Source organism: Pantherophis guttatus, chromosome 5 (assembly GCF_059756535.1).
Source record: "Pantherophis guttatus breed Tessera chromosome 5, ASM5975653v1, whole genome shotgun sequence".
NCBI classification, from domain to species: domain Eukaryota; kingdom Metazoa; phylum Chordata; class Lepidosauria; order Squamata; family Colubridae; genus Pantherophis; species Pantherophis guttatus.
This window is the reverse complement of record NC_142067.1, coordinates 92,577,456-92,592,877: the sequence shown is the minus strand read 5'-3', so window position 1 is coordinate 92,592,877 and position 15,422 is coordinate 92,577,456. Positions and strand designations below refer to the sequence as shown.

The 15,422-nt window shown below is 40.0% G+C and overlaps 1 protein-coding gene across 5 annotated transcripts in view; it reads right to left on the bottom strand.

Annotated features, from left to right (window-relative positions):
- Nucleotides 1–15,422, bottom strand: part of OCA2 (OCA2 melanosomal transmembrane protein) — a 217,534-nt gene that overhangs the window by 173,201 nt on the left and 28,911 nt on the right. For all 5 annotated transcript variants that reach the window (XM_034431376.3, XM_087895329.1, XM_087895328.1 and 2 more), the window contains exon 2: nucleotides 10,996–11,279. In XM_034431376.3, coding sequence (XP_034287267.2) covers nucleotides 10,996–11,246 — 251 coding nt within the window. In that variant the 5' untranslated portion in view covers nucleotides 11,247–11,279. The remainder of the gene's footprint in view (nucleotides 1–10,995; nucleotides 11,280–15,422) is intronic.

Below are 15,422 nucleotides of genomic sequence, written 5' to 3'. Positions count from 1 at the left end.
GTAGCAACGGGTTTTAAACCCACCCCTGACCCCCAGTGATGATATCACAGCTCCCAGGGGTCCACAGACCACAAATTGAGAACCATTGTCCTATTGCAAGCTGTAGCATGGAATCATGTTGGATTCAAGGACAGCCAAACTAATGAAAAGAAAACAATCAAAACATTTTCAAAACTTTTTGAGCCACCCTAAACTTTTCAAGCAGCCCTGGAATTGAAACCAATGTATGAACTGAGAGTAGACAAAATGGACATTTTGCTGGATTTAAATGATATTTGGCCAGGCTATGTCTTTGCTGGGCCTTCATACCTTGTGTCACTTTGTTATTTTATTTAGCCACCATTTCTTAAACAAACAAAACTGGCTGGGTTTAGACTTCATATAGTGTGTAATCATACAAACCACAAAGCCTGGGTTCATACAATATACAAAACCAAAATATTGACTGATTTTCATTTAGGGAAAGTCACAAGGTTAGAAAGAAAAATGAAGCTGGCATTGCAAAATTGATCAGAGAACGGGCATTCTTTGAGAAATTAATGGAACTTGCAAACTGATTTGTATCTAGCTGCCTGGATAGTGTAGTGAATCTTCTCTGCCTAAAATGGAGATTTTCTGAGTATATCAACGAACAGGCACCCATCTGATCTCTAAGCTTTATTTCTGTGTAGCTCTGCATGACTGCAGGGAATTAGCATATTTCTAAAAATATATGAGGCATAAGCAAAGCCCTCCACTGTGATGCTCTAGATTGTGAAAAGCACTGACCTTTCTAACATCTCTCACTTATTCTGTGCTTTGTGCTCAATTTTAAATAGAACAGATAAGGACTATGCTGGGTTTTTGTTTTTGTTTTTTGCAACATGTCTACTGCCTAGCAATTCTATCATCACAGTGCTATATGCACACACACAAAAAGCTCCCCTGTGTATCTTGTTCTGCTTTGGGTCAGCAAAAAGTGCATGACAAGCATCATCCATTCCTTGCAGAAGATTTGGTGAGTTAAATGTTGCATAGCTGAGCTGATGTGGGCCAGCAGCCCAGATTTATGAGGAATGCCTTACTAGATATTGGAGTATGCTGAAATGCATAAATATGCAATTACTTTGCAAAACTTTAAAGGAGGATTTAAAAGTTGAATGTGAGATACAGTGTTTCTGGAATAATTTGATGCCAACAACAATATGCACAGAAGAACCACAAGATGTTGATCTAAATCATCAGTGACTGCTTTAATGTCATGTCTCCAGCATCAGCGACACAAATCTAATTAATATCTGAAAACCTCTGAATAGTCAGCTAAAGAAGTCAACTAGAAAGGAGACTAAACACCAAATAGATTCAATACGATATTGGTCCCCAATGTGTGGAGTTTATTTATAGAATAATAGGGAAGTTAGCCAAGCAAGCATTCAGTGTTATAAAATGTGACAGCAAAAACAAGGAGGGTTTCCAATTTTTTTTACACCCACAAGATTCTGTTCTCCAATGCGACAACTAGAATATGCCACACTGATGGATTTTCTACCTTTCTCTTTCTGTCTTGGATGACCTATAACATCTTTCAAAGAATGTTACATCACTGTTCCTCTTTACCCTGTGCTTGACCCTGCCCCGCCCAAATGTGTGTCTTTCTACCAGTTATTCTATTGTTCACCTTGAAGCAGCCAGAACAGGGGTGAAATCCTACCAGTTCAGACCAGTTCGGGCGAACTGCTAGGGATTATTGGTATTGGTTCGCTGAACTGATAGTAATCACCCCTCGTTGGCCACACACAAGCTTGGCAGGTCGCCACTCACCTCTTCCGGCCGCTTGATATCCCACAGAATTCAATGTTAAATGCAGCAGAGAGAATGTTAACTTTTCTCCCTCCATTCACAATGGAGCTGCTGCAGCCTGTCCCTTTAAGGTAGTCCCCAGGAGGGAGGGAACCATAAAGGGAGCAGCAGCTCCATTGTGAATGGAGGGAGAAAAGTTAGCATTCTCTCTGCCACAGAATTCAATGTTAAATGCAGCAGAGAAAATCCTAACTTTTCTCCCTCCATTCACAAAGGAGCTGCTGCAGTCTGTCCCTTTTAGGTAGTCCCCAGGAGGGAGTGGGATGGGGGGAGCAGCTGAAATGGAGCTGTTTTCCGGGAAAGGCAGGAAAATGGGGAAGGGGACATTCCTCAATCTCAGCACAGACTGAGGGAAGGATGGTAGGCAGGAATATTCCCCTCATTTTCCTGCCATTCACAGCAAGGAGTGGCTGGTTCCGGTGAGAAGCCCCTCGATGTGAGTGATGTTGAGTTGGCCATGCCCACCCAGTTACATGACCTCCCCCAACAAGCCACGCCCACAGAACCGGTAGGGGAATTTTTTTAATTTCACCATTGACCCAGAAGGCCTAATGTATGAAGGAACAAAATGCCATTGGGTATATTTAAAAAGACAGCTGAACACACGTAACCCATCTCTGTTATAAGGAATATCATTTCATACTGAAAAGGAACTGAAAGCAAGGGAAACCCAACAAACTAGGGTCTACCACACCCATGAACTCCTAGTGATTTTACCTGATTTCCCAACCACAAAATGTTATAAGTTAGTTGACAAAATAGGATATATTAAATAAGTACTTTCAGATCATTTCCTCATTAATTACATGAACAAGTCTAATGTTTTGACTCATTTGTTTAATTACGGTCTCTTTATCTAGTTTTAGGACTCATGCAGAGAATAGATCGCAGTTAGCTCGTATTTATGCAGAAATATTAAAAATTTACAAACTTTTAAGCACCACTCTACATGTGTAAAAGAATCATTCTTGATCCATACAGTGTGTTAATATTTCTTATATTTTTTGCTTTGTGAATGCTGAAACGCTTGGTTTTCAGATTAAAAAGAAAAAATCCAATATATCTAGAATATAATCCTCTCTGTATGACTTGAATAGAGTTGAAATAACCTTCTTTCAGGATTTACTATTTTTGTCGTCCCCCTCCCCATTTGTATTTAATCAGATTTGGGGCACAGCTATTGCATTCCTCAGTGCAGTGAAAATGAGCAAAACCTAATAATTTTAAAAAACAAAAAAATACATCCTTTTCTTTATTGATTCCAGGCAAAGCATATGAATGGTAAATAAATCTTTTTAATTAGCACAGCTTATTTGGTCAAACGTCAGCAGGCTTTTAACCCAACTATTTTTAGATCAACAGTGTACAGCTTGTAATAAAAATAATGCAGCACTTGTAGGAAACCAACACTAATGCATTTTCTATATTGCAAAGCAATACCCTCAGCCAGTATTTAAAGCTTCCATTTTAAGAGAGATTGAGAAAATCCATAAAATACAGTCCTTCTGATCACATCTACATATCCTGAGCAACATGAAATCAGATACTATCATAAAACTAACCTCAATACAAGTAACAAGTGAAGAAAAATATATTTTTCCAATCTCACTTCCTTCCCTCCCTCACAATTTTGACTTTACTGGTTCTATTATCAATCTTAATGATAATTAAAATCAGGTTCATAGTATTTTTTCTGAATGTTACATAATGAAACAGTTGTCAATAAAATCCTAAAGAGGATTGATGCTCATATCATGTTGTTAGCATTATGATTGCATGAGCTACTGTTGCTGCCTATATTCTTAGAAACATTAACGTCTCTTATCTGCTAGTGAAGGTGCAGAAAATGGGAAGCAGAATTATTTAAAAAAATTAAAGGCACATATACACTATCAACAGTGGGTGAATTGATCATCTTAAGAACTTGGAAAGAATACACTAATTTAAGATGACATATTGTTTTAGGACACTCACATCATCACAGCAGCATCGTGTGACGTATCACGACCTTTTTTCCCTTCGCTAAACTGGGCGTGGAAGTGGCCAGCACGTGACGCATCCGACCTGTGGGCTGCGAGTTTGACAGCCCTTTTTAGGAGATCTGTACTATATAAAGCATATTGTATATTGTATAAATATAACAGTAACAATTTTCCTTATATATGAAAATGGGGGGAAGTGGATTTCTGGAATATTTACTTACATAATCTGAGTATCCAGACTTAAACTGATTGAGGCAGCTATTTCTAGAGAGCTCACACATAGGGTGACTTAGTATCAGTCAAACTCTATAATTTATCTCAGCATTCCACAACCATATTCAGTAGTAAGAGAAGTGGTTTATACAATCCCACAAATATGTGTGCCATTTCACACAAAGAAGAGGGAAAAAAAGAAATGAAAACAGAAGAAGAATATGTGATAGGTTCATTTCAATCTGCTAATAATGGCATCTTCCAAACAACTCTGTGGCACATGAAAGACAAAAATACAAGGTCTTCTGAAGGAACAGGAAGCCTCATATGGATTGAGAGTGGGTTGATGGTAATGGACAAGGATATTGGAAATAACAATAAAAAGTTGCATGACGCTTTCAAAAACTGTGCTAGCATCATTCTTTGCTTCCTTTTATTTATTTATTTATTAAACCTGTTTGCAGAACTGATTCACAAAAGCTCTCAGCAATAGTACCTCAATGCCCAATCACACACGCAAACATTTTTGCAGCAGTATATGACATTATTCTTAAAAAAGCAAAACAATGTGAGCTACTGTTATTCTTCTGTCCTTCCTTCCTTCTTTCCTTCCTTCCTTCTTTCCTTCTTTCCTTCCTTCTTTCCTTCCTTCCTCTTCTTTGTTCAGTTATGGATTTCAATCCTTTTGAAATAAACAGAAACCTGATGCCTACTATATTTTGCAAATCTCTTTTTAAATGCATGCAATTATTACTACCTTTTTGTTTTAGGAAAAAGCAGTTTAGAAAATTAAGAGTGTTATGAAAAAGGCCAATATGAGAAATTAGCTATTCTCAAAATACTAGTGAATGGATAAAGTGCATGAATGGCAGTTGCAATAATAGTATCCAGATTATCCATCTTTTGACATCGTCATCATTTGATGTTCCAGAAATGATCAATGTGACAAGTGGATTGATCTCATTCAGCAAGATCAAAGCCACACTTATCTCTTGATTCATCATCAAGACTGGGTAGCCAGGTCCTTTCCCTTTTTGCTGCTCCATTAACTCTTTTATACTTTATGTTGCCTTGAATCCTCCTCTCCATCTGGATCAAAGAACTTCGGTTCAGCCTTTTCAGAGGAAAGACTATCCCTTCAGCAAAACCAATAGGTTTCCAATAGGCTCCTTTAATAATGGATTTATTTACCCTTACCGCATGAGAATATGCTATCTGGAAAGCGATATGAGAAATCCTTTTCATTATTTATTTATTTATTTATTTTATTTATTTATTTTGTCAAACAAGATAACAGGTATAAGTATAAACATGGACATGAGCATATGAAATGAGTACAAATAAATGGGGACAGTAGGACAGGGACGGAAGGCACGCTGGTGTGCTTATGCACGCCCCTTACAGACCTCTTAGGAACAGTGTGAGGTCCACGGTAGACAGTTTAAGGTTGAAGATACGGGGGTTGAGGAAGTAACAACAGAGTCAGGTAGAGCATTCCAGGCATTGATCACTCTATTGCTGAAGTCATATTTTCTGCAATCGAGTTTGCAGCAGTTTACCTTGAGTTTGTATCTGTTGTTTGCCCGTGTATTATTGCAGTTGAAGCTGAAATAGTCATTGACAGGTAGGACATTGTAGCAGGCAATTTTGTGTACTAGGCTTAGGTCAGACTGTAAGCGATGTAGTTCAAGGTTGTCCAAGCCCAAAATTTCAAGTCTGGTGGCATACAATGGTAACATTCTAGATTTGTTTAAACAAAAAACAAGAGGGGCAAATGGTACCTACTCCAGAAATTATATATATAAATTAGTTTGGAAGAAAGTTTTCAATCAGCAGGGTTCTCTAGGTCTTTAAGCAAAGATCTTTTTGTTTTATTTTTAGTATTTAAACGTCAAAAAACATTGCAACTAGCATTTTTAAAGTTAATCATATTGTATTAAAACTAAGTGTCAATTTAATGGTTTAACAATAGTAATATTATAAAATAAAATTATAGTTTAGAATGGAAACTTAATGTATTATATTTATAAAAAATGAAGTGAAGAAAATTAAACACTTAAACATATTATATTGTTTAAAATAAAAAATGTGAAAATGTGAAAAAATGTGAAAAACGTAAAAAAAAAATCTTATAGTAAACTTATCCTATAGTAAAAAAAATCCTATAGTAAACTTTAAAAATTAGGATAAAGCAAAATATTTATATGTGTAACAATATCTTTTTCTAAATATGTATTTGTCCATGTGGTGATTCAATTTTTACACAAAGACTTGAACTGGAGCATTCAAAATTAAATTATCCAATAAAGCAAAGATGGTAACTACCATACTACCTGTGAATATAAATTTAATTTAACACTGTAAGCATGTGGGTGGGTGTGCATAAAAGTGTGTTTTATGTATATCCAGGAATACCCACCAACAGCAAGGAAATTAGCTGTTGTTTTCACTGAACAAAAAAGTGAGAAAACACAGCAGCAGGGGAATTATCCAAAAGCAGAATGTGGTAGCTAGACTGAAAACCTTGCAAACTGCTGCCAAGGTTTTTCGGTTCACAGGATTTTCTTAAAGTGGCTTACAAGTTTAGAGTCGAGCTGGCATGAACACAGGATAGGAGCAGCTTACATTGCTAAATGCAGGTATGCAAATGGAGTCTAAGACTCCAAATATGTGTTGTCCAAGTCCACCCGCCATGCTCATGAGTTCATCGAAGCCTGGCATTCCACAAGCAATTCCATCAACAGACACATTAACCTACAACCAGCCTACGAACTCCTCAGAATCTAAATCAACCACACAGTCAACCAGAGACAGCACTTGTCCTGACCTAGGCTTCCTGAGACAGTAAAAAGCACACAATTAGTCCCAAAAACCTTCTTTTTATTTCAATGGCTGTGAATTCTGTTCATTCACAGCCCATAATGAGTCACAAATAGTTTGTCTGCCACAGTCTTTCGGGATAAGGTTGATAAGCACTCACCTTTATCTCCCTTGACACACTGCCAAAGACCTAATTGGCAATTAGCTTTGCAAGGCCACAAGGAGCACAGAGTCAAAACAGAGCTTCAGAATTTAAACCAACCAGAACGAACAAGGTTGCTTCCTGCAAAGGCTCACGTGCCTTTGCTCCTCCCTTATATCTTATGGGAGGGGCCAATCATCTCCAAGCCCTACTCCCAAGTAGTCCCTTTTGTCTTAACTGTTCTTGCCTTCTGGCAGTTCTGCGCATGAGCGTAATGTGAATAAAGTAGGAATCATACAGGGTCAGTTACATGAACACTAAAGGACCCTCTCTATTCACATTATTATAAGGGAGAAATGTGCTTGTTTGGAGATTATATTAAAAATCAGCTAAATCCCATTATTGGTAATACATCTTCTGATGAGGCCTAGCTATCACAGAAGGACAGCCATATGGAAAACATCTGAGGGGCCTCATTGTCAAAGACACAAGGACATGTATGTTACAAAGAGTTACTTATTACCTAAGGACAGCAATAAATCTCCCGTATTAGTAATTACAGAACTAAGGAAGGTTGTCTAGCTAAAGATAATCTTATAAACTAGACAATAATGCTTTAGTAATTAGGAAATGTCAATTATCATATAACAAGTGTATGTTAAACATATATGGAAAAATGCATGTGCTCACCAAACCCTTTGTCTTGGAAACATATATAAGCAGTTGTATCAGAGCTTTCCGGGGTTCAGAATTTCAGGTACAAATCTGGCTCTGAACCTGCACAATAAACTGTATCTGGCTGACCCAGGAATGTTTTTCAGTCTTTCATTCCATAACAAGCGCACTGGGAACAGACTCCACCTGTTCATTTGCCTTGCTGATGTCCAACTCTGGAGGCTCCGGAGGTGGCACATAACTCCCAGATGGACCTGGCCCCCTCGCTGCCTCCGACACAGAGCCCTTGTCCGAGCCTTCCCCAGACTCCAGGACTGGCCCATGTTCCTCCCCAGCCTCCTCACTGTCCAACTCCGCTGCCAGCTCTGCAGGCTGCCAGTGGGCCACAACACTACCAACCCTCAACCAACCCATGAAAACCTTCCCCCAACCAGCACTTCACATCCCAATGACATCACCTGATGTAACTTCCCCATCACAAGACCCTCATTGACACACCCATACCTGAAACCCTTATAAACAGAAAAAACACTGACATTGACATACCTAAACTCCACTGAAGATGTTACCTAGCCTGGTAATGAAATGTTCAGAAACCAGCCCACAAACTTGGAGAACGAACCCTCATCCTCAAATCAATGTTCTCCAGATATCTTAGGAGGAATGTTACTCCTGCATACTCCAGACTATTTTTAACCAAAATCATGATATGTTGGAATTGAGGGAGTTGTATCAACTAGATAGCAATAATGAGATAGGACATAAGATGATCTAAATAATTTATCTTACATTCATCTTCCTACATTAGCCTTTTCCAATCTATTCCTTCAGAATAACAGAATAACAGAGTTGGAAATCTGGAGAACATTGATTTGAGAATGAGGGTTCGTTCTCCAAGTTTGTGGGCTGGTCTTCTAGTCCAATCCACTGCTCAAGCAGGAAACTGTACCATTTCAGACAAGTGGTTGTCCAATCTATTCTTAAAAGAGTTACAGTTATAGTTCCCAGAATCCTCAGCCAATATTGACCATGCATATTAGACTTTCAGAGGTAGCCCTCACAGGTTGGGAAAAGTTATCCTCGGTGACAGTCACTTTGAAAGAGTGAAAGCATTTTTCCATTAAAAACAGTTTGGATCATTTATGTCTATCACAACAGGCAGATCAGGAATGAACAGTCTGTTCTCTTAGTTCAGGTTTATGAAATTGTACTTTACCAATTTATATCTGAGTTTATTAGTAAAAAATGATGTTTTTCCTTGACTTCATGAGCACTATCTTTAAATTTTAAACAATCAATAAGGAAAATGGAAAATACAACAGAAAACAAACACATCCCCATAGCAACTATAACAAGAGATATTGATGCTATGGAAGTTGCAGGTGGAGTATCTCCCCACAGGATATTATCTTAGTGGCTTCCTAAGTATAAGCTTCGTTCCTGTTTCTCTTGTTACAGAAAGATGCTACATAAATCATTTATTGATTACTGAATGAAAGGGTAAAACTAGTATCTGAAGAAGCACACTCTATTTAGTATTGAATTTAACTCTGTCACCAGACAAATGAATTTATTACATCACTCTACTCCTTTCAAGCCTTGCAAGCTAGTAGCAAAGGCCAAATCTTGTATGAGTAAATCCAGTGATTATATCATGCACTGAATAAAAGATACACATATCAGGCTATTTTTCTGGTGTTATTTAATCTCACTCTGTGTTGTAAAGCAAGGAACATTGTTTTATATCAGCAGGAATGTGACATTCATAGGACTCCGGAACTGAAGTCCTAACTGAGACATCACTCAGGAACTGAATGGAGACTGTCTGCCTGGAAACATATTCATCATGCTAGTTTATGCCTGCAGTGGCTTGATCTAAATCAGGAGCCCCCTTTGTTTATAATATATCTTACATCTCCTTCAGCAGGGTAACTTATCCCTTTCATCATATGGTGTTAAGAAACCAGCTGAGATGGTTCTCTGCTCCATTACTGCCATGATAAATCAAGTCCTCAATACAGAAGGTCTACGTCTTTCTTCTACAGTGAGGATAAATTTCATTGTATTTCTATAATGCACTTCTTCCCAGCTAAGCACCAAACAAAAGAAAAATTAGTGGAAATGATGTGCAACAAATACAATAGCTAATAAAACAATCCTATAAATAATATAGCATTAATTCTACAATTGTAAAAACTGTATGTTTTTCCTATGTAGTTTTAAAATACATAAGGTTGTGCATTAACATACTATCATACTATACTATACTAACGGACATATCATACTATATCACGCTTTTGGGTAATGCAACATTGAGCCAGTATGAAGTAGTTGGCAAAGATTGCATGAACTAAAAATTTACAGGTTTAAATCTTATACTCAGCCATGCAACTCATGGGATTTGGGGAAACCTTAGCCCAGACCTATTTCACTGCACGTTTGTTAAAATAAAATGGCAGAAAGGGAATATTATGTACTGAATGCTCTAGAAATGAACTTATATTAATATTGCTCAACTTCCAGAATCATTCACTGTAATCATGTAAGGAAGTGTTGATGGCAGTTATGCTTAGCAAAATATGTGAAGAGACATATTTCTTTTCTGCTGCCACTTTCTGAAACTTTTAGAAGAATTAACTTTCAAGAAATCATTCAAAAGTTGCTGTATACACTTGAGACCAATACAATTAAACAACAGTACAAGATCAGAATTTTAAGAAATCTGATATACCAGAAACAAAGCCTGGTAAAGATTTTAAAAAGCGAAAGCAAAATGACTTTTGGGATATTCTTGTATTTTTGTGCGTCTCACTTGATGGCATCAAATTATTTTTACACACTCATCACCCAGCTAATGAAATGAATAATAAACAAACACCATTATTACTATCATAACTGCAGCTTCATGCCTTAACTTAATCACCTGAACAATCACCCATAATTACAGAACTGGGTCTTGTAAACTTTTGATTTAACAATTTTGGCATAATTTTATTTGCATAAAGGGTTTGTGTGTGTGTGTGTGTGTGTCCTTTGAATGTTTTGTTTAAATGCAAAGCCAAGGAAGACAAAAAGATCCTTGAAAATAGAGGCACAAAAAAAATTTGCTCACAGAGCTGCTATAAAAACATGTGTTAGTTCTGAAACCTGCTGAGAGTCTATCCCTTTGCAGCAATTGTCTGTTTCGGTTCCTCAGCTAAGCTTTTTCCCCACAGTTGCTATTAATTGTAGGAAGATGTTAAATAAAACATATGGATTCTTGAGCCAATGAATAAAACCATTAAAAGGAAATGGATATATTTAGTTCCCTTTTGGGTTTCTTACCTCTGTTGCATAGTGAAAGGACTGAATTCTTTCCCCAAAGTAATACACTGGTCTGGCTCTTGTGCAATTCTTGGATAGGGTTGATGTGATGCTCCCTGACCAATCATGATCTCCTTCAAGAGTTTCAGTTTGCTGACATTGTAAGAAATTGGCTCTGTTGCTCCATCTCCAAGCACATCCATGTGGTGAGAGTCCAATTCCATATCTATGTTTCTGGTAATTGCACCATCATCTTTGTTGTCCAGGTACATAGTTCTGGTACCAGATGAATTGTGTTCTCTGTTCTAAAAAAAAGGATACAGACTAAATTAAACACTCATTTTTATCTCTTCTGTGCTAATGCAATGTGTTTTTTGTCTTTAATAGAAAAATTGGCCTACATCCATTTGCCATAAAAGTATCAGTACAACTGCTGGGTTGGTCATTGTTGGGTTTTCTTGTGATCCAAAGTATTACTTTTATAATACTCCATTGGTAATATATTCAGTTAATTTAATAACATGCACAACAGGTACATATTAAAAAGCAATGTTTTTATGAATCATTGGAGCATCCATTTTTATGCACTATATTTCTTTTACATAAACTGGTGAGCCATACACTTTATTTGTTCCATTTCTCTGGCTATCCATCTCAGTCAATTAACCTGGGCATCTTATAATTCAGAAAACATATTACAATTAAACATTAAAAAATGTTAAAGCAATGAAACAGTAAAACCAGTAAAAGCCATTAAAAACATCCAATTTGACATACACAATTGAGCAAAATATTTGGTCAGTTAGTAATATGGGCAGGGAACGGGGCCATTGGCACATGTGGTGCCCCAAGAACATAGCCAGGTTTTTAAGACTTTACACAAGACTAACAGGGTTGGGACCATTCTAATCTCTGAAGGAAAGGTATTCCATAATGCAGGGGCCAGTGTGGAAAAAGGCGAATTTCTGCTTGACCTAGTTGAATGGGTAGAGACTCTTGAAAAAAGACAATTCCTCAAGTACTCTAGTCCCAAGCCATGTAGGGCTCTATAAGTAATCACCAGCACTTAAATTGTATCTTGAATTGTACACATCAGTAACCAGCGCAACTCATGCAGATATGGTGTTACATATGCCATATATCTGGTACCATTTATTACTTGCACAACCACATTCTGCACCAGTTTGAATTTTTGAATGATCTTCAAGGGCAGCCTGATTAGAGCATATTAGGTAAAGGTAAAGGTTCCCCTTACACATATGTGCTAGTCGTTCCCGATTCTAGGGGGTGGTGCTTGTTGTAGCGCGGGAATAACGAGAGGCACAAGCAGGCTAGTAACAACAGCTCTTTAATTCAGGGTGAGACTTTAGCAAAGGAACACAGGCAACAGCCCTCTTTATATATTTTTCAGGGGCAACCAAGAACCGATCAGAATTCACTGTACATTTGAATTTCCCGCACAAAATAGATACATACATAACACCCCTCCACTCCCAGAAGGCACTTATTCTATCTATTTACATATTTACATACAAAATCATGCAGGTGACCAGGGCGTGTCTTAATCCTGGTTGACCTGCGCAGTTCAGTTGTTGGCGAGGCGTCGAGCCGGTCAGAGGGACCTCCCGTCTCTCCCGGCTCCGCCAATGGAACCTCCTGGATTTCTCCAAAGGTGTGGCTATCTCCGGCTGGGAGTGTCGGCTCGCTGGGGCGGCGCTGGAACTTAGGGTTGCCAGATAAGTATTCCGGCTTACTCGGGCTTGAGGTAGCTGTGTCAGGAAGACCTTGAAAGTTAGGACATGAGTTTTCGTTTTGCAAACGTTTACGCAATTGATCTATATGCCTCCTCCAGATTTTACCATGCCCTATATCGACTGTATATGACTTTGGGCTGGTAATTCCTACGATGGTTCCCTCTACCCATAAGGGCCCATTGGTGTAACTTCTAGCAAAAACTGGTGTTCCTTCTTGGAACTGTCTTAGTCCTCCCCCTTACCCCCTGAAGCTATCGGGGGAGTAATTGGGATGCAGTCGGTCGAGAACGCATCTTAGCTTTCGGCCCATTAAGAGCTCGGCTGGGCTTTGGCCCGAGGTGGGGCACGGGGTGGCGTGCTGTACTGCTAAGAACTCATCTATTCTAGCCTGCCAGTCCCCTACATCAAGCCGGGAAAGAGCTTCTTTGGCCATTCTTACAAATCTCTCTGCAAGGCCATTAGAAGCTGGATGAAAAGGAGCGGATAATGCATGTCTAATGCCTAATTCGGCTAGGTAGCCTTCAAATTGAGTTGCCGTGAATTGGGGCCCATTGTCAGATACCAAGGTGTCCGGCAACCCGTGTGTTGCGAATAGTTTTCTGAGTACTTTGATTACGGCCTCAGAAGTGGTAGATGGCATTAGGGCAATTTCGAGCCACTTCGAATATGCATCTACAATAATAAGAAAGTTCTGGCCATGGAACGGGCCAGCGAAATCAATGTGAATCCTCCCCCATGGCCCTTTTGGTTTTTCCCATTCCCGAACGGGAGCTATGGGCAGATCTGGGCAGGACTCCTGGCAGGGCCTGCACTTCCCCACCCACTCAGTGACATCTTGGTCGAGATGTGGCCACCAAACATAACTACGAGCTAGGCCTTTCATGTGAACAATTCCGGGGGGTCCCTCATGCAACATTTCCAGAACTCTGTGCCTTAACCGCGAAGGAATGACCACCCTGTCTCCCCACAACAAGCAACCCCCCAACATTGACAGTTCATTTTTTTTGTTAAAGTACAATTGAAAGTCACCACCGTCCACCTTGGTAGGCCAACACCTCGTAACCCAGCCCATTACAGTGCGCAAAACAGAGTCTCTGGCAGAAACCCTCGCCACCTCGTTTGAAGAAATGGGGCCCGGGGAAACAATGTCAAGCAGTAGAGCCGGGGCTTCCGGGGTCGGATTGTCCAACAATTCGGGCAAAGGGCATCGGCTGAGGGTGTCAGCATGGCCCAAGGTTTTGCCCGGCCGGTGGAGCAGTCTGTACAAGTACGCGGCTAAGAAAATGGACCATCTGGTCATCCGGGGGGAAAGAGCAGCCGGGGTCGGTTTATCTCCAGCCAAAAGTCCCAAAAGAGGCTGGTGGTCCATAACAAGTTCAAAAGTGCGACCAAACAAATACTCGTGAAACTTCTTGACCCCAGCTACAGCCGCTAGTGCCTCCCTATCTAGTTGGCTATAGTTTCTTTCAGCACTAGACAAAGTGCGAGAGTAATAGGCGATGGGCGCCTCTAACCCGTTCGGCAGTCTATGACTTAAAACCGCACCTACACCAAAGGGGGAAGCGTCACAGACCAATACTAGAGGTAGTTCGGAATTGTATTGGATGAGGAAACTGTCCTCAGACAAAATTCGTTTTACAGCGCTGAATGCAGCCGCTTCTTGCTTGCCCCAAACCCACGGAACGTTTTTTCCAAGGAGCCTGTGCAGAGGCTCCGCAACGGTGGCTTTGTGTTTCAGAAACATCGTATAGAAATTGAGAAGGCCCAGGAAAGCCTGCAGTTCAGATTTCGACTTGGGGGTGGGCGCGCCTTGGATGGCCCTAACTTTGCTTTCTGTGGGGTGAATGCCCGTGCCGTCGATTCTGTAGCCTAAGAATTCCACTGATGGAACCGCTATCTTGCATTTTGTTCGCTTGAGTTTAAGTCCCGCTTCTCTGAACCTCGTTAGGACTTGTCTAACCCTCTGACCTAACTGAATCTCGCCTTGGCCACTAATCAAAACATCGTCGAAATATGGGACGACACCTGGGAGGCCCTGTAGAAGGCACTCCATTGTGCTTTGAAAGAGTCCTGTGGCGATGCTGACCCCAAACTGAAGCCTGGTGCATTTAAAGGCACCTCTGTGAGTTACTATTGTCTGTGATTCTGCAGTAGCGTCATCTACTGGCAGTTGCTGGTACGCCTGCGCAAGGTCTAGTTTTGCGAATAGCTTGCCAGGCCCCAGGGAATGTAGTAGATGGTGGACTATCGGAACTGGATAGGCGCTCTGCTGCAACGCCTTGTTAATTGAACATTTATAGTCGGCGCAAATTCTAATTGAGCCATCAGATTTTACAGGGGTGACTATTGGGGTTTCCCACTTAGCATGATCTACGGGAACTAGCACCCCTTGCTTAATGAGCTTGTCGAGCTCTGCATCAATTTTTGGCTTTAAAGCAAATGGAACTCGTCTTGCTTTCAGTCTGATTGGTGCTACGTTGGGGTCTAAATTAAAGGATATAGGGGTCCCCATGTACTTGCCTAGAGTCTCTTCGAAAACATCCCGAAACTCATGGAGTAGGGTTTCTTTAAGTGATGATCCGCTGATGCTGTGAATGCCCGTGAAGCCCATGCCGAGGGCCCGGAACCATTTCATGCCCAGTAGACTTGGTAGGGGCTTGCTAAGGACGGTCAGGGGCAGCTCTTTCTGGAACT